This window comes from Sitophilus oryzae, unplaced genomic scaffold (genome assembly GCF_002938485.1).
Source record: "Sitophilus oryzae breed Bouriz unplaced genomic scaffold, Soryzae_2.0 scaffold_1440_pilon_pilon, whole genome shotgun sequence".
Lineage (NCBI taxonomy): Eukaryota > Metazoa > Arthropoda > Insecta > Coleoptera > Curculionidae > Sitophilus > Sitophilus oryzae.
In genome coordinates this window covers 1,368,941-1,392,850 of record NW_022146105.1, presented here as the reverse complement: position 1 = coordinate 1,392,850, position 23,910 = coordinate 1,368,941, and the positions used below count along the sequence as shown (strand labels likewise).

Sequence of the window (23,910 nt, the reverse complement as noted above, 5' to 3'; positions counted from 1 at the left end):
ACCCACTTATTCTACGTATAACAGTATTTTTTAAAGATATAAGAATATAACTTCTATATATTTTCTAATATGCCGTTCTGTATATTCTACAAAACTCCATATATTATACCGATATAACGGTATTATTTGCCCATATATCGAAGACTAATAATATATATATCGACATTAGTAATTAAAAAGGGATATCCTAGCTTATTTTATTTTATTTATTTTGGATTAAAATAATTTTTAAAAGCGATATGTCACATAAATATAATTGATTGATAAGATTTATATTAATCTTGTAATGTGGAAGTTAAACTAGCATAGTAGGCAGGATGATATTTTTAATTAACAAAGAATGTGCCTAGATAAAGGTTTTCGTCTTAAGAAATATTTTTATTAGGTAGTATTTTCCAGATATATTGTTCACAAAAATTTCTCAACACTAATAATACACAGGCCATAAAACACCAAGAAAATATAAAAGAAAAAATATATAAACCCTCTAGAAAAACGCGCTTACCAACTAACAAAATTTAATTTTTTTGATAGGTACATACATTGAGCCATATATTTTCGAAAATATTAACAATTTTTTATTTAAATACTTTAAAATATTCTTTTATCTTGAATCGGGTGAATGCGCCGTGAAATATTAAGTAAACGTTATTATGTACTAAAATATTTGAAGTAGTTATTTCACTTTCAAAAATAAACTTTAGAAGAAAACGAAAAATATATGTGCTATACTATCTCCAGATCCTGTTGTCAATCAGACAGTTCATTCTAGGTGAAGTCCAGCATAGTTTTGCTAATTTACGAGGTACATCTCTGAGTCAGATTGCCCATTTTTTTAACAAACAAGTATAACAACTTTCCAGAGATACAGAAGTTATACAAATAAACAAATTTTGTTGAAATAATAAATAGTAATACTTTATCTATTTTTTAAATTTAGAAAAATTAATGGATTATATGAAACTACATATATTGTAAAAAATATTTAAATCGAAATCCTAAAAATAAACCGAGTATCTACTTATTGCTTTTAGGATATAATTTTCGAGAGTCTCTTGACATTTATTTATTTCATATCCTGCGTGATTTTGATTTATTCTCAACTAAATTATTTATTTAAAATAATCTTAGTGACAAATTGGAGTTTAAGGATATAATTATTTAGGATATAATTATTACTTATTGCTATAATGAACTTATTATATTGATTTATACCTATGTTTTTAGGGCAATTTAATACACAAATTGACTTAGAATTAAAAATTATTTAAGTATATCTAGTTATTTGTAACTATAACGAGAACACTCTCTATATATTCTTTCTTGAACTCTCTAGGCTCTTATAGACCGTCGTTATCATTAGATGAAGAAGTCAAGTCTGAATTTAACAATTACTGTATAAGGACTATTAAAAAATATGTATGTCGTGTTAGGCTTGGAATGTAGCATTTCTTAACATTATCTTAAATGTTTAAAGACGTAGCAGATTTAATAATTATAATTATTGTCGAATTTGTCAAGATTTCTATACTTAAAAATTGCTTACGTTAAATTATAAAAAATATAGGAAAGGTAAATAGAGTGACCAACGATAGATTTATTTAATTAAGGAACATGATCATACAACTAAACATAATATAATAATAAATAAAACAATAATTAGCAGATTTTTCTTTACTTTTGACAAAGCTATATCAAAAAGTGATGTTGTTTATGCACTAATCAATTTTTAATCGACATTTACTCTTCTCCTCGACCAAATGGTTCTTCTGAGTTGGTAGTTAGGTAGTACACACCTGTAACACTAAAAATAAAACAGGGACATCAGTAATCCTGTTACAATTTACATGAAAAGTACACTCCTTTACATTTTTGTTAAAATTTCAGAAATTTATATCGATATGGTTGTCTGAAATACTTACGTTGTATCGATCTTTATACCTCCCATGAAGGTGTGACTGCCATCACAATCGTGATCTACGTAATTGGTATAGCTGCTGCACTGTTGGGCTACAAATTTATTATCTTTTATGGATTCGGCATATAAAGCCCACGCTCTGTTATGACTGCAACCGAGGCCGCTGCATCCAGGTTGGGACTTGCCATCGTTGGGGAAGAAATCGCTGTGACCCAGAACATCAGCCATACCTGCAGAACCTGCATCGGTATGAATAACCTGAACGTACTTAGCATCAGCGGTGTTTAAACAAAAAGACGTGTCTTTAGCGCTAATTAAAGGTCCGGCAGGGTCTAACCCAACAATTAGGGGAAGTTCTCCGTTAAAGTACTTTCCTACGTTCCCTGCTACGTGAGCTCCGAGAGAAAACCCAACGATGGTAATATTGTCGTAGGGATATTGGAATTCGTTTGTAAGATCATCTAAAAATTCTCCGGTCCATTTTCCGACGCTTGGTACAGCATTCTTCGCAACCACGTATAATTTTCCTGCATTTACACTCCAATCGACTTTGATGATGTTTGCATCGGTGGTGGATAATATTGCCTCTCTGATGAACGTATTGGAATCCGATCCGTATCCATCTTTCCATCCGTGGATAAGGACCACAGTAGGGTGCGATGAGTTGAAAACGGTTCTAATGTGTGTGGTGTCGTTGACTTCTTTGCTGGTCACGTGAAGACCATCTGGATGAGTTCTGCTGTAGAAGTAGAAAAGCACATCATTTTCTTTGGCGGCTCCAAGTGAGGCATCTTCTGTAAGAAAAAGCGTAACCAATTTTAGTTTTAATATCTAGTTTTAAATATATAAGACTATAACAGTACATATTTTCTCTGTCACGAGGGTCACAAGTGTAACAAACAAAAAGGCAGATGAAATAGCCAAAAAAGGTTTATAATTGCCATTCTTAGCTCAGAACCTATCACTTACGGGTATAAAAAATAGATAACCTATTCTCAGACCTACTAAATATACATATAAAATTTCGTTAAAATCAGTTAAGTTGTTTCGGAGGAGTATGGTAACTAAAACTGTGGAACAAGAATTTTATATAGGGTGTCCCAGAAATAAGTGCAAGTATTTTAAGGGATGGTAGATCTCGATAAAAGACACATATTTTCTCTTTATCGTTTTTCAAAAAAGTCCAAAATAACGGAGTTATTTTACTTTGAAAATTTCCAAAAAATTTGCTAAAATATTGAGAACCACTGGATCTTTTCTGGATTTTCTTTCTTGTAAATTTAATCTAATACCTATGTTGCCATATTATCAAGAAATGATGTTTTTAAACAAAAAACTAACAACCACCAACGACAAAAGCCTCAGGCCTGTTTTTGGGGTTGAACTATACTACCAGTTAAAATCCTTGCACTTATTTCTGGGACACCCTGTTAAATAAAGTTTGTTAAACACTAACAATTCAAGCTCTTCTTTGCCATTTTAAAATTTAAAGATAGAGTGGGATTCAATAAAATTTTTAAAAAATAAACATAGTAGGTATAATTTCATACGTTAAAGAAGTACATAATCATTGATTAATAGTTGCAAAAATGTGTTCTTTGTATGAGACTCTTAACAGTGTCTCATTTTGTAAGTGCTTACTTTAAGATTAAAAAAATTGTAAATAAATCTACTTAACAAATAGTTATAGTTACCTAAAGGAATAGAAGATGCCAGGGCAACAAGGACTACGCTGACAATGATGTACCTCATCCTGCAAACTGTGCACGAAATATATTAGAGATAGACTTGAATTTATATAGTTATTATACGATTAATTATTCTGATTAGGGGACTATCTTAACTAATTAGGTTTTTTCGTAACGAGTTAAGTGTATATTACCTGAATTAAATAAAAAATTAGAGATAATTCCAGACTGATATATTTTGACGGATTTCGAGTATATCGATACTGTTTTTTTATCGCTTTCTGCTTTTAGGTATATTTAGATTGTTTCGAAATGTTTATTTTTTCAGATTTTTCTCTGTCTAGATATTATTATCAATTACTAACACCAACAGGAAAAACATATTTTATGGAATGCAAGCGATTATTGAAATATTTATATTAATAATATTTTATTTTTGTTTTTATCATTAATATTTTTTTAAGTGGAACAATTACAATTAAATGATAAGGGAAACAGCTGATAGGGCATAGTGTGATCAACGTGATGATCGAGGCCTCAGACTTTTTGACATCACGAATTTAAATCCTAACGAATTCTGGTATATATATATGAAAAACCTTTTGAAATGACTGGCCATTTTCCTTTCTTTAAATGTTCTTATTCATACCAAATCTACATTATCAGCTGCTTGAGAAATATATATTTTAAAACCTATTCAAATGAAATATAAAATTAAGTTAGATGGATACAATACGATAATGAAATACTTCTAACTTAAAAAAAACATTTTGTTTATCGATACACTTTCGACATTAATTCTATTTCACTTAAATTAACTTTATTTTTAGCTTTTTCTATTGTTCAATTTTACAAATGGCGTTACGTGTGAGCTTTTCTATGAAAAATCACTCTGCCGCATTTTCCGCTTACAAATGACTCACCTGCGACATAATGGTAATTTCTTAAGTTGAAAGCGGCATATTTTAGGCCTTATGGAACTTTTCGATTTCCTGTTTATTCTCGTGCATTCAAATGAAAATTGCACGAATTTTTAAGGATTTTTTGGGTTCTTTTCATTGAATTGTGTTTGCTCGCACTTGACAGAGAGATAACGAAAAATCAAGACATACACTCTAAGGTGTATGGCTTTATTTTTAATATAAAGTATGTATATTTATACTAATATATAAAATCCTTAAGTGACTGACATACTGATTAATCACGATCCTGCTCAAACCACTCAACGTAAGAAGCTCAGTTTTGGCATACAGGTTACTAAGAGGGTGAAACCATCCCTCAAATATTACAATATTTATTTACCATTTTTTATTTAAAAAACGGTCAAGTTTCCGAAAAAACACGTATATTTTATTTTGTTTTTTTACATATTTTAAGATTTTTTAAAAATGTATACAGGGTGTTTCGAAAAATCTGGTCAAGGATTAATCACGATCCTGCTTAAAGCGCTTGACGTAAAAAGCTGATTTTTGGAAAACAAATTGAATTTAGGGTGTAGAGGTTCGATAAGAATGGATTTTTCGAAATTCGAATTCTAAGGGGGTGAAACCACCCCTCAAATATTAGAATATTTTTTATTTAAAAACCTGTGAGTTTTTCGGAAAAACTCTTAAACACGTATATTTTATTTTGTTGTTTTACATATTTTAAGTTTTTTTAAAAATTTATACAGGGTGTTTCATAAAATATGACCATTGAGTAATCAGGATTCTGCTTAAACTGCTTGACATTTAAAGCTGATTTTTGGTAAACGGATTGACTGTGGGGTGTAGAGGTTCGAAAGAGGGGTTTCTCGAATCTCAAATTCCAAGAGGGTAAAAACGCCCCTCAAATATTACATTATTTGTTATTTAAAAAACGGTTAGTCTTTCGAGAAAACGCTTGGTCACGCATAATTTATTTTGTTTTTTTGCAGATTTTGAATTTTTTTAAAAAATCATACAGGGTGTTCCAAAAAGTTGGTTGTGATTGATTAACCACGATTCTGCTTAAATTGCTTGACGTAAAAAGCTTAATTTTGGCAAACGGATTTTTCGAAAGGCAAATTCCAACAAGATGAAACTGCCCCTCAAATATTACCAAGTTATAGAATAATATCGCCATATTGTTTTTTCTCATGCTGTTAATGGAAATTCTTGCTTTGCTTTATCATCACCATTACAAATATAATGATTAATTCGACGCGAACGAAGTCGCGGAAACACGCTAGTATTTTATAAAAAATGTTCTTCGTATGCATTTATTTTCTTTAGAGTTTCTGGAACCGGAAATTTCGGTACTGTGCTACTTAGGAATCGGGATTTCTCGTTTTTTTCGGTACTTTTGATACTATTCTATAAACGGTACTATAAATAAGGGACGGGATTCTAAAATTAAAAATGCAAATGCCTATAAAAACATAACATAAAAAACTTTAACCATCTAGCAACATTATACCAAAAAATAAATTAACATATTTGAACTTCAATAATTGCTAATAAATATTATAGGAACTTGAAAACAATTTCAGAAGTAAGAACAGTAAGAGATAGCATCATTACTTATTTAGAAGAGTTTGATTTCGGCCGCTAAAAAGTATTAATGGACTTTCGCATGCAACAAAACATATTTTTTTGAATATTGTTACCAACTCCCGAAAGTACCGAAAGAACCGGGAATTAATAATTTCGAGTCATGGTCCTTTGATGTCTTAAAAGAACCGTGGGGAACTTAAATTCCCCGTTCTGAACTCCAATTTTCTTAAAGAGTGTGATTTGATTTTTTTTTCAGTCCAAGTAGATATTATATGTCTTAATTTTCTCAAAGTAAATAAAAAAAAATGGCTTAAATATGTAGTTAAAAGGATACTGAATTAGAACTAAATATTTACGATTTAAGTAAGTGTCTTACGAATGTCAATTTTTTGATAAATTTGATTCCGCAGACGACTAATAAATAATAAAATTGTAAAGCAGCTTAACTGAAACCATTCATAAATCATATCAGTTTTTGCGTTTCTTTTCTATTCACAAGTGCAAAATAAATATCCATCCATACTTTGCACATTTTTTGCGTATTTGTAATGTTCTAATTAGGGGAATACGGAGCACCTAAACTAATTTATTGGGTGGTCTGCGCAGTAATAGTGAATGTCTATAGATACTTTAAAGAAGCTATTAAAAAAATCGGTTAAAACTAGGACTATTACAAATCTTGTTTAACGTAATTTGTTTTTAATTGGAAATGTAATATTTCATTAATCATATTTTGAACATGAAAATTGTTGAGGATTTATAATTTATAATGACTGTCTACGGCAGCAGTTTTATTCATACTCGCTATAGTACAAGCTTTATAATAATAATAATGTAACACTAATTGAAATAATTTTATAAAATACGTATTACCTGGAAAATCCCGTTTTCTATTTAATTTCTTTTATTTTACGTTATTTATGTTGCCCGACATTCCCCCATTTTAATATTAGGAAATATATCTTGAATATATATTTTTTAATTAAAATTGCTGTAAATAGATATACAGGGTGTCATTGAAATGGTGTAAAAACAATCGGGGGGTGATAATATTCCTAAAAATATTAAAAAAAGTTCCTATAAGTATAGGAAGGAAAATGCATATTAAGGGAGTTAGGGGCACTGAAAGGGTGTATTTAAAAAACGGTTGTTTTGAAATTGTAGGCTTAAAAAACTAGATACAATTTTGAAAAAAAATTCTCTTCCATAAATTTTGATCTTAAATGAAAAGGTGATACTGAAAAATTATTTGGAAGAGCGGAAAGGGTGGTTTTTGCAAGGATAGGGGATTTTTTCGTGAATAACTTATTTGAAGTTATTTTTTTTGCAACGTGGGTTCATTTTTTGAAAACTACATACACTTTCCTACAAAAAAGGTACTCTTGTTGCACATCCCTAGAGTGATGGTTTTCGAGAAAATTGAAGGCATAGAGTTTGCTCTGATAGGTTGCTAACTGGTTAATCAACATAAATTTATGAAAGTTATGGCGCATGGCGGTTCAAAAGTAACCAAGTAGTTATTAAATAATTAATTGGAAAATCAAAATTTCAGGATTTTTAAAACATCTTTTTGCTTTAAAAACGATATAAACCAATCACCAAAATTCCTTATTAAAATAAATGCATCCCAAGTAGCATTTTCACGACTTGCGACCACATGTTTACTAAACACAACGTTGGATTAGTTACAAAAAATAGTTAGCTCCCTACCTTGTGTATTAAAATAAATTTAAAGGTTTTTATAACGTTGTGCCGACGTTGGACTAGTACTACAGCAAAGTAGAAGCTTCTGCGACGTCGAATAAACGTTGTCTTCTAACCTTTTTTGCTTAAGTGATCTTTAGGTGATTCGGACAACGTAGTTACAACGTTGGACAATATAGAGTTTTCCGACGTCAGTTTCAGGACCTATTCCAACGTTATGCAAACGTCGTCTGTTTTACTAATTCCAACGTTGTTTAGATTTCCTTATTCTTACGTTGGTAGGACGTCGAGTCACTACCTTTTTGCAACTGTATTGAACCATAACCTTAAATCTTAAATTTTCACTTCATTGTTCTGTTCAGTCAGACAGTTCAGTACTGTTTTTATTTTTATAAAAAAAAACTTAATTAAAATGGGACATAAGAAAGGTACATATATTACCGATAGTTTATCCACTCCCTCGTTTATTTAGATTATAGAGAGCGGCACAAGCTAGACTCTAGGATGACTAAATTAGGCAATCTTGCGCCTAGTATACTACCTGTTAAGGCCGAACTGCGACTTTATTAGTCCAGTATGCGACTACTCGAACTACTCCATCTTAATCTCCCAAAACAACAAAGTGAAAGCCGCCATGTTGTTAAATAAGAAAATGTTTCGTTCCTAAAATAGCAATTCCTGCTTTTTGAATATATTAACTTGAAATATTTGACCCTAAAAATCACGCGGAAACAATTTTTTCGACTGCGAATAAATTATTCTTATTTTATTAAAAAAAAATTCAAGAAAATTTTTAAAACTTCTTTAATTTTAACGCCCATTAGTATTTTTCAAAGTAGAAACAATACATTTATCAGTAAAGTTGTTTGCGTTTAACTTTTTTGCCTTGGGTAACGAGTTACAGAGTCGGTTAAAGTGTTTCAATAATTATGATCTTCAAACATCCTCCACACTTAAAAACTTTTGTTTAGTATTCCTTCACTGCCATCTGACATATGTCTCTAACTAAATCATAAAAATAATATTTTTACTATAATTGTCCCAATTTAGGTTAAAACGCGACTTAGACGCCATATTAGTTTTGTATTTCTGTGAATTAGGATTATAAACAACGTTGCAGTTTGTACTAAATTAGGCTTCTAGCCAACGTCGGTATCCAACGTCGTTTCGACCCAAAAATTATTCTCCAAACTAGTGCAGAGTAGGGTTGGCACGAGGTTGTCCCGACGTTGCGCCCCGACGTTTGGTCGCGTGACACAACGTTGTCCCGACGTCCAAATGCCGCTTGGGATTCCTTAATTCATTCATAGTAAATGTTCAAAGTGACCACCATTCATTTCAATGCAGACATCTGCTCTTCTTTTCTAAAATCTGCGTACCCTGTGGATTATCCTTGGTGTCCGAATTTGATTGGAACAGTCAATAATGCGTTGCCGTAGTTGCTCTTCAGTATTAATCGGTACTGAGTAAACCAAAGCTTTCAAGTGGCCACAGAAGTAGAAATCTAGTAGGTTATTTCGTTTTTTAAAGCAATAAGATGTTTTAAAAATAATGAAACTTTAATTTTTCAATTAATTATTTGATAGCTAATTGGTTACTTTTGAACCGCCATAACTTTCATAAGTTTATGTTGATTAACCAGTTAGCAACCCATCAGAGCAAACTCTTTGCCTTCAATTTTCTCGAAAACCTGCCAGCCTGATGATGGGCAGGACTCTTGACAAGAAGGACGGACAACAGGTGGACCACAAAAATTACAACATAGTAGCCACGAGAAATTAAAAGACCTAGAAGAAGATTAAACCTGAGATGGGACTATGATATTAGCAGGGATAACTTGGGCACGCATAGACAACAAGAGACAACTATGGGCCCAACTACAAAGAGAGTATCTAAATATGTGTTTCAACTACACCATAGTTGAAAATTGTTGAATAAGCTAAAAATGATGATGATGATGATATCAGTCACAGTGTTTTCTTTAGTTATTGATTGTTAGATTGTATACAGGGTGTTTTTAAACATAAAAGTCAATAAGGAAGTCTATTTAATAAATTTGCTATGTTTTGTAGTTCCTAAGAAGCTCCTCTTAATTTTGGGTCTAAGGAAGATAGCACGTCCTTTTTAATAACTTTAATAAAATAAATCTCTTGGCCATAATTAATAATTCTAATATCTGGTAATTTTATTTTTCGTAATAAGATTTTTTTCATTTATTGATACGAACTTTGTAGCTATATGTAATTTGCCAGGTGTACAGTATACCGTTTAAAAAAATCAAGAAATTTAATAAAGTATTCTGTTTATTTCATCTGTTTGTTACTATTCAAAATCTTGACTTTTAAAAGTGAGATAACGTAATCTCTACGATTGATTACGTGCGTATAAAATTGATGTCCTGTTATTTCTACCTCAATTGCCAAAATGAAGTTTTCAGTGCTTGCAAGTTTGGTCCTTTTATATTCTTGCTGTACAATTGCAGGTATGTACAAAAATATTACTACAACAGAAAAAAATACATAGTATATTCATTCACAGGTGCGGCTATAATAACTAGGGCAAGTGAAGAAGATGTGACCTATGTGTTCTACAGTAGATCCGTTTTTGATGGAATAGAAGTCACCATTAAAGAAGTAGATGACGTTGAGCATATTAAGACTGTGTTTGATCCCGAGCATCCCACAATTGTTCTTATTCATGGTTGGAAAGACGGCTATGCTGCTAATTCAAACACTTACATCAGAAGTGCCATTTTATCCCACTTGGATGCAAACGTGATTAAAGTCGACTGGAGTAAACTTGCCGGAAAAATATATTTGGTTGCTAAAAATGCTGTTCCATCTGTCGGTAAATACGCTGCACATTTTCTTCAAGAACTAACAGAGGAATTTGATTATTCTTTGAAGAACGTCACCCTAGTAGGCTTTTCCTTGGGTGCCCATGTTGCAGGAAACATTGGTAAAACCTTAAAAGGCGAGTTTCCACTGATTATTGGTCTTGATCCAGCGGGTCCTTTGATCAGCTCAAAAAATAAGGCCTACTCTCTGTGTACTGATGATGCTGATTATGTCGAAATCATTCACAGTGATGCTGGAAGTGCAGGCATGAAGGATGCTATTGGACACAGCGACTTTTATCCAAACGGAGGAAAAAATCAACCTGGGTGCAGTGGAGTTGGATGCAGTCATAATAGAGCTTGGGAATACTACGCTGAGTCTATTACTGATAATAAATTTGTTGCTCAAAATTGTAATAGTTATAGAGATTTTACTAAGAAGAGGTGTGAAGGATCGTATGCTTACATGGGAGGATTTACCGTGGATAAAACGTAAGCTTTATTATATTTAATTTAAATGCACAGGGTGATTAAAACTACTATGGCTAATACCAGGAAAATTAAGATTATTGAAATTTTTTTATATAAAATATGCGTCAATGTTTTTTTTTGATATAGAGATAAAATTCAATTGCAGAAAAAATAATACTACATGGTGACACTGTAGTATTTTATACACGGGTTATCTATTTGCGATTTTTTTTGAGATTTTACACTTATAAAAAAAGAATTTAAGATAATTTTTTAATAAAAAAACAAAATTTTAATTAATAATGTATGAAGTGGTTACACACGTGTTTGAGTTAATTATGTTATTATCATTTTTTTTCTCCTTTTAGGGTTAGCGGAGTCTATTATTTAGATACTAATTCTGAGGCACCATATGGACAAGGCTAATTAGAAAATGTGTGTGTATACAACAATCACTAAAAATGTTCTATTTTGAAAGAAATAAATATTTTTACAAGCTGATTTAAATTAGTTTCATTGGTTAATTAGTAAAGTAGGTGATTAATATATGAATAAAAAATAATTATTTTGTCCCAGCAGCCACTTTTCAAATGTGGTTCCACCTTTGATTAGGGTGTATTTTTATATATGTTCACCTCGTTTTTACCACTATTCAAACTAATTTATTTTACATACCCTTTATTTCTTATGTTAATTTTATTTAGAAAATAAATATTTCTTACTTCTATGGCAATTAAAAAAACACCTGTAAATAATTCTGTTTCTTAAGATGTTCAATCATACAGAACTTTACTTCTCTAAAGGTAATTTTTTCTTTGTAATATTATATAAAAGATGTCTACTCTTCTGGTAGGAAGCGACATAAAAAATGAATATACATTTATATAAGCACAAAAAACGTATTCACAAGCAGCGACATTTTTTGCGTATTCTATAATTTAGAAATATAGCTAAAAGTGGAATAAAATATGGTTTTCCTTTCTATGCCATTTATCTCCTCTATTTATATAAGGATATTAAAAAAACACATATTCGTTATTTTGATTAAATAGATTATTAAACATATTAATATATTATTGATTTGAATTTGAATGTGTGATTCAACAAAAAGTAAATATAGACAGAATAATTACAGACATCTATAGCCATTCCATTGTAAGGGGAAAATATTGTATTATTATAATCATTATATTATTATATTTATTGACAAATTGTAACTCTGTCCGTAATTATTTGTTATAGTAACGGTTGTAAATTGTTAAATACTTTTAGCAGGAATTACATTATATAAAGTTTTCTACTCGTAAATTTACATCAACAATGTATTAATCACAAGATTAAATTTGCTTGAGATTAGGTCTAGGGTTAATCACTATCACAAATTAATCCATTAAAAGTCTATATATAATTTGACAGAAAGAAAATTGTGTCATACGGGTATTTAGTTACGGTTAAAACAATGAGAGCTTTAGTTGCGTGTAGTTTTGCTCTTCTTTGCCTGTTTTCTGCAGCTTCTTCTGAAGGTAAATTTCTTGTTTTATTTATTATAAGCAAAATATTATTTATTATTCCCTAAGATAATTATTCTTTGTTTATATTTCAGGAGGAGACAACGGCTCAATTGAAGATGAAATAACTTACGCATTTTATAGCCGTTCATACTTTGACGGTATCTTTACCCATATCTACGAAGACCCCGACTTTGTTAATATTCGGCGAGTGTTCAATCCAAAGAAACCAACCGTTGTTTTGATCCATGGTTACCAAGATGGATATGGAGCAGACTCCAACACTTACGTGAGGAAGGCTATCCTTGAAAAAACAGACGCAAACATAATCAAAATCGATTGGAGTACTTTAGCTGGGGGAAGTTATTTTGTTGCTAGAGACTCTGTGCCGTACGTTGGGCTTTTTGCAGCTCAATTTTTACAAAGAGTTGCTAAGAAATTTCATTATTCAATTAGTAATGTGACACTGGTAGGTTTCTCTTTGGGAGCTCACATTGCAGGAAATCTAGGAAGAACTCTGGGAGGAAAAGTTGGTGTTATAGTAGCCTTAGATCCCGCTGGTCCTTTTATTGAAGGCGACCTTAGTGTTACGAAATCTGATGGCAAATATGTACAGGTAAGGTATAACACAATTTATATTTATTATTTTTGAATTTGAAATCAGATTGGTTATCGAGGTACAAAAATAATTAGTTTATCTTTCCGTAAATCTTAATAAAAATATTGATATTTGTGATTAATAAAGCTAATTAGCTAAATAAAAGTCAAGACAGTTTCAGATATATTTCGTAGTTTCGTTTCATGAAGTGTCTGTTTTTAGTCAATTCACACAAATGGTGGAATGTTAGGTATGACAGCTGCAGTTGGGCATGCAGATTTCTATCCTAATGGTGGTTCAAGGCAGCCAGGATGTGGACTGGATCTTGTAGGAGGATGCGCGCATAACAGAGCTTGGGAATTCTTTGCTGAATCTGTCAATGATAACCGTTTTGTATCGCAAGAGTGTTCTACATGGGATGAATACAACAAGAATGCTTGCAATGGGACTTTCAAACTCATGGGTGGACTATCCAATATTGATAAAACGTAATGTTACTATACAATAAGCCATAATAATCATATGAAATTTTTCTTTATTTTATAGGGCACGTGGAATTTATTATTTAGCTACAAATAACCAGTCACCTTATGGTCGTGGATAAACCCACTGAAAAAGAAGATCATGTGAATTATATACACGTACATGTTAATTAGTTTGTGTTATTTTCTAATAAATATTTATCTTTGAGTCTTATTGGTTATCAGAAAAATGTTTAATTCTTATAAAAATAGAATAAAAAACCATTTTATAAACAATTCGTAATAATTTATTGTTGGTTATTTAATTGTTGAATCTGTATAATAGGAAATAATGGTACAGAAAACAATAACATTGTGTGCTCTTGTTGTCAGTACAAATTATTGTGAAACACGTACAAGATAATGTTCTGTTACATTGTATTTTGATTTCTCTCCAACTTGAACCATCTCTGTATGCTTTCACATTCTATAATCAAGTAGCTTTTTTTGTTTTTCGATATAAAATTTATGTAAGCAAATCGACATATCATATTATATGTTTCTCGGTTCATGAGCTATCCAGAGCTTTGTTTAAAGAAGTGCAATTATATTCAGAACTGGTAGATTTCGGTAAGAAATATATTTTATATTATCGGTTGTGAAATACCTAGTTGTCATATTATATATATATATATATATATATATATATATATATATATATATATATATATATATATATATATATATATATATATATATATATATATACTATTAATGTCAATAAATCTACTGTACAGGGTGAGCAAACGATATCCAAAATATATGTCCCTCTTGTTTTACTCCATGAATAAACACTAAGTTATATATACATTTCATATTTTTGTTATTATATTTATGTCAATAACAAAAGTTTAGAAAACGATTAAACAGCTGCCTACTTAAATGAAAATAAGCGTCATCATTTCCAAATATTAAGTGACCCTTTTTTCCTTTCAATTTTTTTATATTTGAGATTGGCGTCAAAAAGGATGTCAGCTAATCTATCTAATTGCAAGATTTATCATACGTTTATTTTTATCCGATAAAAACCAACGACATTTCATGGTTGGTAACGATTTCGTGGAGCCACCAGGTATACAAAATATGTCAGCATTATTTTGACAGAAATATTTACCGTAAAAAATAAGATTAAGGGTATTTTAGAACAAAAACACAATAGAAATATTAATTTATATCTTTTATTCTAAAGGAAATAACCTCTAATCAGGTGATCTATCAAAATTTCTAATCTTACCCCCCTGACATTTTTATTGGCAAATGTTTCAATTATGGAATTAACTTCTGTTGGAACGTCAGTAAACATCCGATTTAAAAAATTTATAAACAACAGTATAAAGAAGCACATATTTTGGTTTTAATGCTTAGGAAAGAGACGGGAGAGTTTTTAATGAAATATTTTATAAAAATCTTAGTTAATCTTATCATCGGACCATTTACAAAATTAAGGAATAAATTTAGATATAAATAAGTAACGAGAGCACTATTTTGTATTCATTTATAATCAGTGAATTAAGTGTCACTAAGCTACTTTCAAAATGAAGGCAGCACTACTTTTTTTAGTAGCTGTTGCGACATATTGCTCAGCAACTCCAGGTAAGTCTATATTATTTGGAATTTCTATATCCAAATTTGATATTTATTGAGTATTTTTTGTATAACTGTGCTTAAATCTATGATAAAATATATGGGTGTTTGATTTCAAAAAATATTTCTTATGAAAATAATGAATTAGGTACATAGATATTTGATAATTTAAAATTTTTAATGCGCTTTAGATGCCCTATAATTATCTAAGAGTGATTGTATTTCAATCACTACTCAGTAATATATTAGCACCTTATGGTATTCTTGAAATGGTCATTGTATGGCAAATCTACTTAAAAATGGAAATTTTAGTTTAAAAATAAGTTTAAAAACTAAGTTAATATTGACGGATAAAGACCTAGGTCACCCAGTATTGAGAATATTTTTTAGAATTAGTATTTATTATTAAGTTAATTTAGTTAACTCGTAATAAATATAGGAATTGGATTCAAACTGTATTGAATTTTGGAATATTAAACTAGCAATTCATGTTTTTTAGTTAAATTAAGTAGCGAAGCTGTCAGGAAGTATGTCAACGATTCCAGGTATATAGTTCGTGAAACAGAGAAGGGACTTTATGAAGTTGAAGATCTTACTGAATTAGCAACAGAAGTTTTCGCTACTGAAGATGACATTACCTTCTATTTTTTCTCACAATCGAATCGCAATGGTTTGTTAAAAAAAAAATAACTATGTTTTTATTTTCTATTTTTTTATCACATTCCAATCTGTTTAGGTGTCGAAATCAAGGAAAGTCAGTTACACGATATTGTTAGACTTACTGGTTTCGATATTAATAAAGAAACATTAGTGGTTATCCATGGATGGCAAAACGACTACACATCACCCGTGAACGATCATATCAAAACCGCAGCTTTGCAAGGTCACGACATCAATGTTATTGTCGTCGATTGGAGTCCAATTGCTGCACGGAGATACATCATAGCCCAACCTGCTGTACTCAGAGTTGGCAACTATATTGGAGACTTCTTGCTTAGATTGGATAATGAACTAGGACATAGACTGACAAAAGTTTCGTTAGTTGGGCACTCATTGGGAGCTCATATTGCTGGTAAAACAACATAAAATAAAGATTCTTTTTCATTTTTTATATTATATACTTTCGAATTCTAGGAAATATTGGAGCCAGGACTGGTGGATTGGTAGATAACATCATTGGTTTGGACCCTGCGGGACCTTTTTTTACCCAAAGGAATATCGACAATAGGCTGGACCCCACTGATGCTCGCTATGTTCAAGTCATCCACACCAATGATGGAGTTTTAGGATTTGGAATTATAATGGGACATGCTGATTACTACCCCAACGGCGGAAAAATTCAGCCAGGATGTGGAATCGACATAGTAGGAAGTTGCGCACATAGCAGGGCCTATGTATACTACGCAGAGAGTTTAAACAACAACAATTTCATCTCGAGATTATGTTCAAGCTACTCCGACTTTTCATCTAATAGATGTAATTCCAACACAACTAGCTTTTTGGGAAGTTTCCCAATTGATAAAACGTAAGTATCTCTAAATACCTGACCAGAAACTATATTAACTTTTTCTCTTTATTAAATATAGGGCTACTGGAGAGTACTTCCTTGAAACAAACAGTAATTCTCCATATGCTAGAGGTTAAATGATGGAATCAGTTATTGTGCTTCGTATAACATCTGTAAATTATGTTTGAATCAAATGTAAATAATTTTTTTTTGAAAAATTTGGATGGCTGATAAAGATATATGTTTATATTACTTATTCATTATATAAACTTAACTTTTACACAAGTGTATTATTTTGCTCCTGAAAGAAAACATTTGATGCGACACTCCTTATGGCATTGACACTGCCTTGTGGATCAACAGCTTTTATCAAAGTTACTGGATATATATTTTAGTTTACTCTAACTCTAAACGCTCTGTCATTTAGAGAGACATTAAATTTAAAGCAAATTTATGTTCTCATTACAAAATAAGTTACATTTTATATAAACAGTTATTATCTATACTAATATATAAAATCCTTCAGTGACTGACATACTGATTAATCACGATCCTGCTCAAACCACTCAACGTAAGAAGCTCAATTTTGGCATACAGGTTGACTCTAGGGTGTAGAGGTTCGATAAAAAGGGATTTTTCGAAATTCGAGTTCCAAGAGGGTGAAACCACCCCTCAAATATTACAATATTTTTTATTTAAAAAACGGTCAAGTTTCCGAAAAAACGCTTAAACACGTACATTTTATTTTGTTTTTTTACATATTTTAAGATTTTTTAAAAATGTATACAGGGTGTATCGAAAAATATGGTCAAGGATTAATCACGATCCTGCTTAAAGCGCTTGACGTAAAAAGCTGATTTTTGGAAAACAGATTGACTTTAGGGTGTAGAGGTTCGATAAGAAGGGATTTTTCGAAACTCGAATTCTAAGGGGGTGAAATCACCCCTCAAATAATAGAATATTTTTTATTTAAAAACCGGTGAGTTTTTCGGAAAAACTCTTAAACACGTATATTTTATTTTGTTGTTTTACATATTTTAAGATTTTTTAAAAATTTATACAGGGTGTTTCATAAAATATGACCATTGAGTAATCAGGATTCTGCTTAAACTGATTGACATTTAAAGCTGATTTTTGGTAAACGGATTTACTGTGGGGTGTAGAGGTTCGAAAGAGGGGTTTCTCGAATCTCAAATTCCAAGAGGCTGAAAACGCCCCTCAAATATTACATTATTTGTTATTTAAAAAACGGTTAGTCGAGAAAACGCTTGGACACGCATAATTTATTTTGTTTTTTTACAGATTTTGAATTTTTTTAAAAAATCATACAGGGTGTTCCAAAAAGCTGGGTAATTGATTAACCACGATTCTGCTTAAACTGCTTGACGTAAAAAGCTTAATTTTGGCAAACGGATTTTTCGAAAGTCAAATTCCAACAAGATGAAACTACCCCTCGAATATTACCAAGTTATATAATAATATCGCCATATTGTTTTTTCTCATGCTGATATAAATGTGAGAAAATTTTATCCAGTTTGTTTGTTAATGGAAATTCTTGCTTTGTTTTATCATCACCATTACAAATAATGATTAATTCGACGCGAACGAAGTCGCGGGAACACGCTAGTCACTTATAAATTCAGACATGCTGTCAATTACACTTAAAAATTTAGATATCATTTTTAAGGAGATACCAGCATTTAAAAATATAGTGTTAAGAAGCATATTTCATGCTTACAAATTCTACTTACAAACTCCATAAGAATCTAAAAGTTGACTATTCTCAACTGAAATGCAGAGGTGTGTATCAAAATCGTCAAAAGTGAAATGAAGGAATACTATTTCTAGTCTTGTGTCAAGAATACTATTTCCAGTGTAGATAGTGCTGACTTAGGGCATTTAAATAATGCGTGTAGAAACACTAATGAATACCATTTAAACTAAAAAAGAATAGTAATAGAATAAGTTAGATTAAGACTACTGCTTATTGGTTATTCCTGATGGACTGTATATTTTGCTAGCTGTACTTATAACATATAAAAAATATAGGTCGGATTTTAAAACTAGAAAGTAAACAATGAGAATATTTTTTTTATTATATATAATAAATATATACTATACATACTCACTATTAAGCTTTAAGATAAATGTTACTAAGTTTTATTAATAGGAATGTTTTTACTTGAATAGTGGCGATCAGATTGATGTGTTTTTTAATTTCTTAAAGGTTTTTGGGGATATTTTTTTAGAAACTTGTATGGAAACTGTACAATTTGGAATGGTGAATTTTTAACAACGATAGAATAAATAAAACTACGGCAAGTAAATTTATGCAGGTTACATTTAATACTTAACTATTTTATACATATATACATATTTCATCAATACACTGGTGTTTATCAATTAACCTCTAGCAAATAGGGACTTGGAGTTTGTACGAAGGTAGTAGTTTCCATTAACCCTAATGATTGAAAAAAAAAATAATACTAGTTATATATTAAAAAAAATTTTTTTAATGAAATCTATATACTAAAAATTATACTAATATAAATATAAGCATTTAGATGACTTACGATCTGGAAATTGGAAAACCTCCCATAAGACTTGCTCTGTTGGAATTGCATCTGTTAGAGGTAAAGGAGGAGTATTTTGAGCACAATCGAGACATGAATTTGTTATTGTTTATGCTTTCTGCGTAGTAATTGTATGCTCTTCTGTGCGCACATCTTCCAAGTAAGTCCGTGCCACATCCCGGTTGAGATCTACCGCCATTAGGATAATAATCAACGTGTCCCGATTTAACTCCAAATCCTAAACGCCCGTCATTGGTGTGGATGACTTGAACGTAACGGGCATCGGTAGGGTCTAAACGATTATTTATATTTCTTCTAGTAAAAAGGGGTCCTGCAGGATCCAGTCCAATAATGTTTTCTACTAAACCACCAGTTCTAGCTCCAGCATTTCCTAAATTCAAAAGTATATATACTATATCTGCAATAAAGAGAAACTTTAAATATTATTTTACCAGCAACGTGAGCTCCCAGGGAATGTCCAACGATGGATACTTTCTTCAATCTGTGTTGAAGTTCGTTATCCAATCTGATCAAAAAGTTTCCTATGTAGTTTCCGACTCTTACAACGGCACGTCGAGCTCTAATGTATTTCTGCCTCGCAATTGGATTCCAATCAACTACAATAACATTGATATTGTTGTTTTGCAAAACTGCGTTTTTGATTTGATCATTGACAGCTGATGTGTGATCGTTTTTCCACCCGTGAATGACAACCAGAGTTTCAATGCTTACATTAAATCCTGTAAGCCGGACAATGTTACGTAGCTGACTTTTCTTGATTTGCACACCTAAACATTGCAAAATCTGTTAATAAAAAACAAAATTAATTGACTTTATAACATACCATTGTGATTCGATTGTGAGAAGAAATGGAACGTTATATCTGATTCAATTGCGGAAAGTACGGAAAGTTCTGAATCAGGTGCGGAAAGATCTTCGACTTCGTAAAATCCGTCATTAGTTTCATAAACTAAATATTTGGCATCGTCGACATATTTAAGTACAGCTTCGCCACTTATGTTAACTAAAAAGTTAAAGTGATTAACTTTTAACTGAAAATTTTAGTAATAATGATCAATACAAGGTAATCCAATGTACCAAAGAAAAGTCTATATCAGGTTTTCTGTTATAAAATGATTAGCTTTATCATTGATCTCTGTGTGTTTTATAAAAAATGTCAAAATTGATTTGGAGGAAAACTAATAGAGATTTTTATGGGTAAAGTAGAAACATAGGCAGAAAAAAAGCAAGTTACATACAGTTCCCGAGCAAGATGTAGCAACGGTAAGTAGGAGCAGAAATGCCTTCATTTTGAGGTTGATTGAGGTAAACTGATTGCAGATGAATACAAAATTCAGTTATTTATATGTAAATTCATTGCTTTATTTGTATATAGTGCCTTGATAAGATTAACTACGATTTGTATGTAATATTTTATATGTAACTTATTTATTTACTTTGTATTTGTGCATTTTTTAAATCAATTGTTTACTCACGTTCTAATAGAAATTAATTTCATGCTTATAATTTTTGTGAATGTGTTTATTGTATTGAATTAGTGTGAATTGTGTGAATAGTGTGAATAATTTCAGCCGTCGAAATAAATTTAGATATAAATAAGCAACGAGAGCACTATTTTGTATTCATTTATAATCAGTGAATTAAGTGTCACTAAGCTACTTTCAAAATGAAGGCAGTGCTACTTTTTTTAGTAGCTGTTGCGACATATTGCTCAGCAACTCCAGGTAAGTCTATATTATTTGGAATTTCTATATCCAAATTTGATATTTATTGAGTATTTTTTGTATAACTGTGCTTAAATCTATGATAAAATACATGGGTGTTTGATTTCAAAAAATATTTCTTATGAAAATAATGAATTAGGTACATACATATTTGAAAATTTAAAATTTTTAATGCGTTTTAGATGCCTTACAATAATATGATGCCTGATTATTACCAATTCATTCATTATTAACACTTCATTATTTAGCTATTCATGTTTTTTAGTTAAATTAAGTAGCGAAGCTGTCAGGAAGTATGTCAACGATTCCAGGTATATAGTTCTTGAAACAGAGAAGGGACTTTATGAAGTTGAAGATCTTACTGAATCAGCAACAGAAGTTTTCGCTACTGAAGATGACATTACCTTCTATTTTTTCTCACAATCGAATCGCAATGGTTTGTTACAAAAAATAACTATGTTTTTGTTTTCTATTTTTTTATCACATTCCAATCTGTTTAGGTGTCGAAATCAAGGAAAGTCAGTTACACGATATTGTTAGACTTACTGGTTTCGATATTAATAAAGAAACATTAGTGGTTATCCATGGATGGCAAAACGACTACACATCACCCGTGAACGATCATATCAAAACCGCAGCTTTGCAAGGTCACGACATCAATGTTATTGTCGTCGATTGGAGTCCAATTGCTGCACGGAGATACATCATAGCCCAACCTGCTGTACTCAGAGTTGGGAACTATATTGGAGACTTCTTGCTTAGATTGGATAATGAACTAGGACACAGACTGACAAAAGTTTCGGTAGTTGGGCACTCATTGGGAGCTCATATTGCTGGTAAAACAACATAAAATAAAGATTCTTTTTCATTTTTTATATTATATACTTTCGAATTCTAGGAAATATTGGAGCCAGGACTGGTGGATTGGTAGATAACATCATTGGTTTGACCCTGCGGACCTTTTTTTACCCAAAGGAATATCGACAATAGGCTGGACCCCACTGATGCTCGCTATGTTCAAGTCATCCACACCAATGATGGAGTTTTTTTTTAGGATTTGGAATTATAATGGGACATGCTGATTACTACCCCAACGGCGGAAAAATTCAGCCAGGATGTGGAATCGACATAGTAGGAAGTTGCGCACATAGCAGGGCCTATGTGTATACTACGCAGAGAGTTTAAACAACAACAATTTCATCTCGAGATTATGTTCAAGCTACTCCGACTTTTCATCTAATAGATGTAATTCCAACACAACTAGCTTTTTGGGAAGTTTCCCAATTGATAAAACGTAAGTATCTCTAAATACCTGACCAGAAACTATATTAACTTTTTCTCTTTATTAAATATAGGGCTACTGGAGAGTACTTCCTTGAAACAAACAGTAATTCTCCATATGCTAGAGGTTAAATGATGGAATCAGTTATTGTGCTTCGTATAACATCTGTAAATTATGTTTGAATCAAATGTAAATAATTTTTTTTTTGAAAAATTTGGATGGCTGATAAAGATATATGTTTATATTACTTATTCATTATATAAACTTAACTTTTACACAAGTGTATTATTTTGCTCCTGAAAGAAAACATTTGATGCGACACTCCTTATGGCATTGACACTGCCTTGTAGAACAACAGCTTTTATCAAAATCACTGGATATATATTTTAGTTTACTGTAACTCTAAACGCTCTGTCATTTAGAGAGACATTAAATTTAAAGCAAATTTATGTTCTCATTACAAAATAAGTTACATTTTATATAAACAGTTATTATCTATACTAATATATAAAATCCTTCAGTGACTGACATACTGATTAATCACGATCCTGCTCAAAACACTCAACGTAAGAAGCTCAATTTTGGCATACAGGTTGACTCTAGAGTGTAGAGGTTCGATAAAAAGGGATTTTTCGAAATTCGAGTTCCAAGAGGGTGAAACCACCCCTCAAATATTACAATATTTTTTATTTAAAAAACGGTCAAGTTTCCGAAAAAACGCTTAAACACGTATATTTTATTTTGTTTTTTTACATATTTTAAGATTTTTTAAAAATGTAATCAGGGTGTTTCGAAAAATCTGGTCAAGGATTAATCACGATCCTGCTTAAAGCGCTTGACGTAAAAAGCTGATTTTTGGAAAACAGATTGACTTTAGGGTGTAGAGGTCCGATAAGAAGGGATTTTTCGATTCTAAGGGGGTGAAATCACCCCTCAAATAATAGAATATTTTTTGCTTAAAAACCGGTGAGTTTTTCGGAAAAACTCTTAAACACGTATATTTTATTTTGTTGTTTTACATATTTTAAGATTTTTTAAAAATTTATACAGGGTGTTTCATAAAATATGACCACTGAGTAATCAGGATTGTGCTTAAACTGATTGACATTTAAAGCTGATTTTTGGCAAACGGATTTACTGTGGGGTGTAGAGGTTCGAAAGAGGAGTTTCTCGAATCTCAAATTCCAAGAGGGTGAAAACGCCCCTCAAATATTACATTATTTGTTATTTAAAAAAACGGTTAGTCTTTCGAGAAAACGCTTGGACACGCATAATTTATTTTGTTTTTTTACAGATTTTGAATTTTTTTAAAAAATCATACAGGGTGTTCGAAAAAGTTGGGTAATTGATTAACCACGATTCTGCTTAAACTGCTTGACGTAAAAAGCTTAATTTTGGCAAACGGATTTTTCGAAAGTCAAATTCCAACAAGATGAAACTACCCCTCAAATATTACCAAGTT

At 31.1% G+C, this 23,910-nt stretch overlaps 4 protein-coding genes and 1 pseudogene across 4 annotated transcripts; 4 read left to right on the top strand and 1 right to left on the bottom strand.

Annotated features, from left to right (window-relative positions):
* Positions 1–1,577: 1,577 nt before the first annotated feature.
* LOC115876578 (pancreatic triacylglycerol lipase-like) lies at positions 1,578–20,824 on the bottom strand. Its single transcript, XM_030892394.1, has 8 exons — positions 20,677–20,824; positions 20,266–20,445; positions 19,874–20,209; positions 19,422–19,812; positions 19,254–19,309; positions 3,613–3,690; positions 1,923–2,712; positions 1,578–1,804 (listed from the first exon to the last, which is right to left on the bottom strand). Exons 1-8 carry the CDS (start codon positions 20,729–20,731, stop codon positions 1,741–1,743), a joined length of 1,950 nt encoding a protein of 649 aa, XP_030748254.1. The 5' UTR covers positions 20,732–20,824; the 3' UTR covers positions 1,578–1,740.
* On the top strand, positions 10,178–11,631 carry LOC115876700 (probable phospholipase A1 magnifin). The gene is made up of 3 exons (XM_030892586.1): positions 10,178–10,305; positions 10,362–11,151; positions 11,499–11,631. Exons 1-3 carry the CDS (start codon positions 10,248–10,250, stop codon positions 11,554–11,556), a joined length of 906 nt encoding a protein of 301 aa, XP_030748446.1. The 5' UTR covers positions 10,178–10,247; the 3' UTR covers positions 11,557–11,631.
* On the top strand, positions 12,442–13,932 carry LOC115876699 (pancreatic lipase-related protein 2-like). The gene is made up of 4 exons (XM_030892585.1): positions 12,442–12,653; positions 12,734–13,254; positions 13,459–13,724; positions 13,783–13,932. The coding sequence occupies exons 1-4, from the start codon at positions 12,590–12,592 to the stop codon at positions 13,838–13,840; spliced, it is 909 nt and encodes a 302-aa protein (XP_030748445.1). The 5' UTR covers positions 12,442–12,589; the 3' UTR covers positions 13,841–13,932.
* LOC115876698 (pancreatic lipase-related protein 2-like) lies at positions 15,207–17,095 on the top strand. Its single transcript, XM_030892583.1, has 5 exons — positions 15,207–15,350; positions 15,841–16,011; positions 16,078–16,413; positions 16,476–16,866; positions 16,928–17,095. The coding sequence occupies exons 1-5, from the start codon at positions 15,293–15,295 to the stop codon at positions 16,983–16,985; spliced, it is 1,014 nt and encodes a 337-aa protein (XP_030748443.1). The 5' UTR covers positions 15,207–15,292; the 3' UTR covers positions 16,986–17,095.
* Positions 20,825–21,043: 219 nt separating the features above from the next.
* LOC115876697 lies at positions 21,044–22,654 on the top strand (annotated as a pseudogene).
* The last annotated feature ends 1,256 nt before the right edge of the window (positions 22,655–23,910 follow it).

Excerpts from the sequence above, each read along its gene's own strand:
- LOC115876699 (XM_030892585.1), top strand. The coding sequence starts at position 12,590 with ATGAGAGCTTTAGTTGCGTGTAGTTTTGCTCTTCTTTGCCTGTTTTCT. Across the intron at positions 12,654-12,733 it reads TTCTGCAGCTTCTTCTGAAG|GAGGAGACAACGGCTCAATT; the intron begins GTAAATTTCTTG and ends TTTATATTTCAG. Across the intron at positions 13,725-13,782 it reads CTATCCAATATTGATAAAAC|GGCACGTGGAATTTATTATT; the intron begins GTAATGTTACTA and ends TTTATTTTATAG.
- LOC115876698 (XM_030892583.1), top strand. The coding sequence starts at position 15,293 with ATGAAGGCAGCACTACTTTTTTTAGTAGCTGTTGCGACATATTGCTCA. Across the intron at positions 15,351-15,840 it reads ATATTGCTCAGCAACTCCAG|TTAAATTAAGTAGCGAAGCT; the intron begins GTAAGTCTATAT and ends CATGTTTTTTAG. Across the intron at positions 16,414-16,475 it reads ATTGGGAGCTCATATTGCTG|GAAATATTGGAGCCAGGACT; the intron begins GTAAAACAACAT and ends TTCGAATTCTAG.
- LOC115876700 (XM_030892586.1), top strand. The coding sequence starts at position 10,248 with ATGAAGTTTTCAGTGCTTGCAAGTTTGGTCCTTTTATATTCTTGCTGT. Across the intron at positions 10,306-10,361 it reads TTCTTGCTGTACAATTGCAG|GTGCGGCTATAATAACTAGG; the intron begins GTATGTACAAAA and ends ATTCATTCACAG. Across the intron at positions 11,152-11,498 it reads GGATTTACCGTGGATAAAAC|GGTTAGCGGAGTCTATTATT; the intron begins GTAAGCTTTATT and ends TTCTCCTTTTAG.
- LOC115876578 (XM_030892394.1), bottom strand. The coding sequence starts at position 20,731 with ATGAAGGCATTTCTGCTCCTACTTACCGTTGCTACATCTTGCTCGGGA. Across the intron at positions 3,691-19,253 it reads GTCCCTATTTGCTAGAGGTT|TTTCGTGCACAGTTTGCAGG; the intron begins AATTGATAAACA and ends ATCTCTAATATA. Across the intron at positions 2,713-3,612 it reads GGCATCTTCTATTCCTTTAG|AAGATGCCTCACTTGGAGCC; the intron begins GTAACTATAACT and ends TTTTTCTTACAG.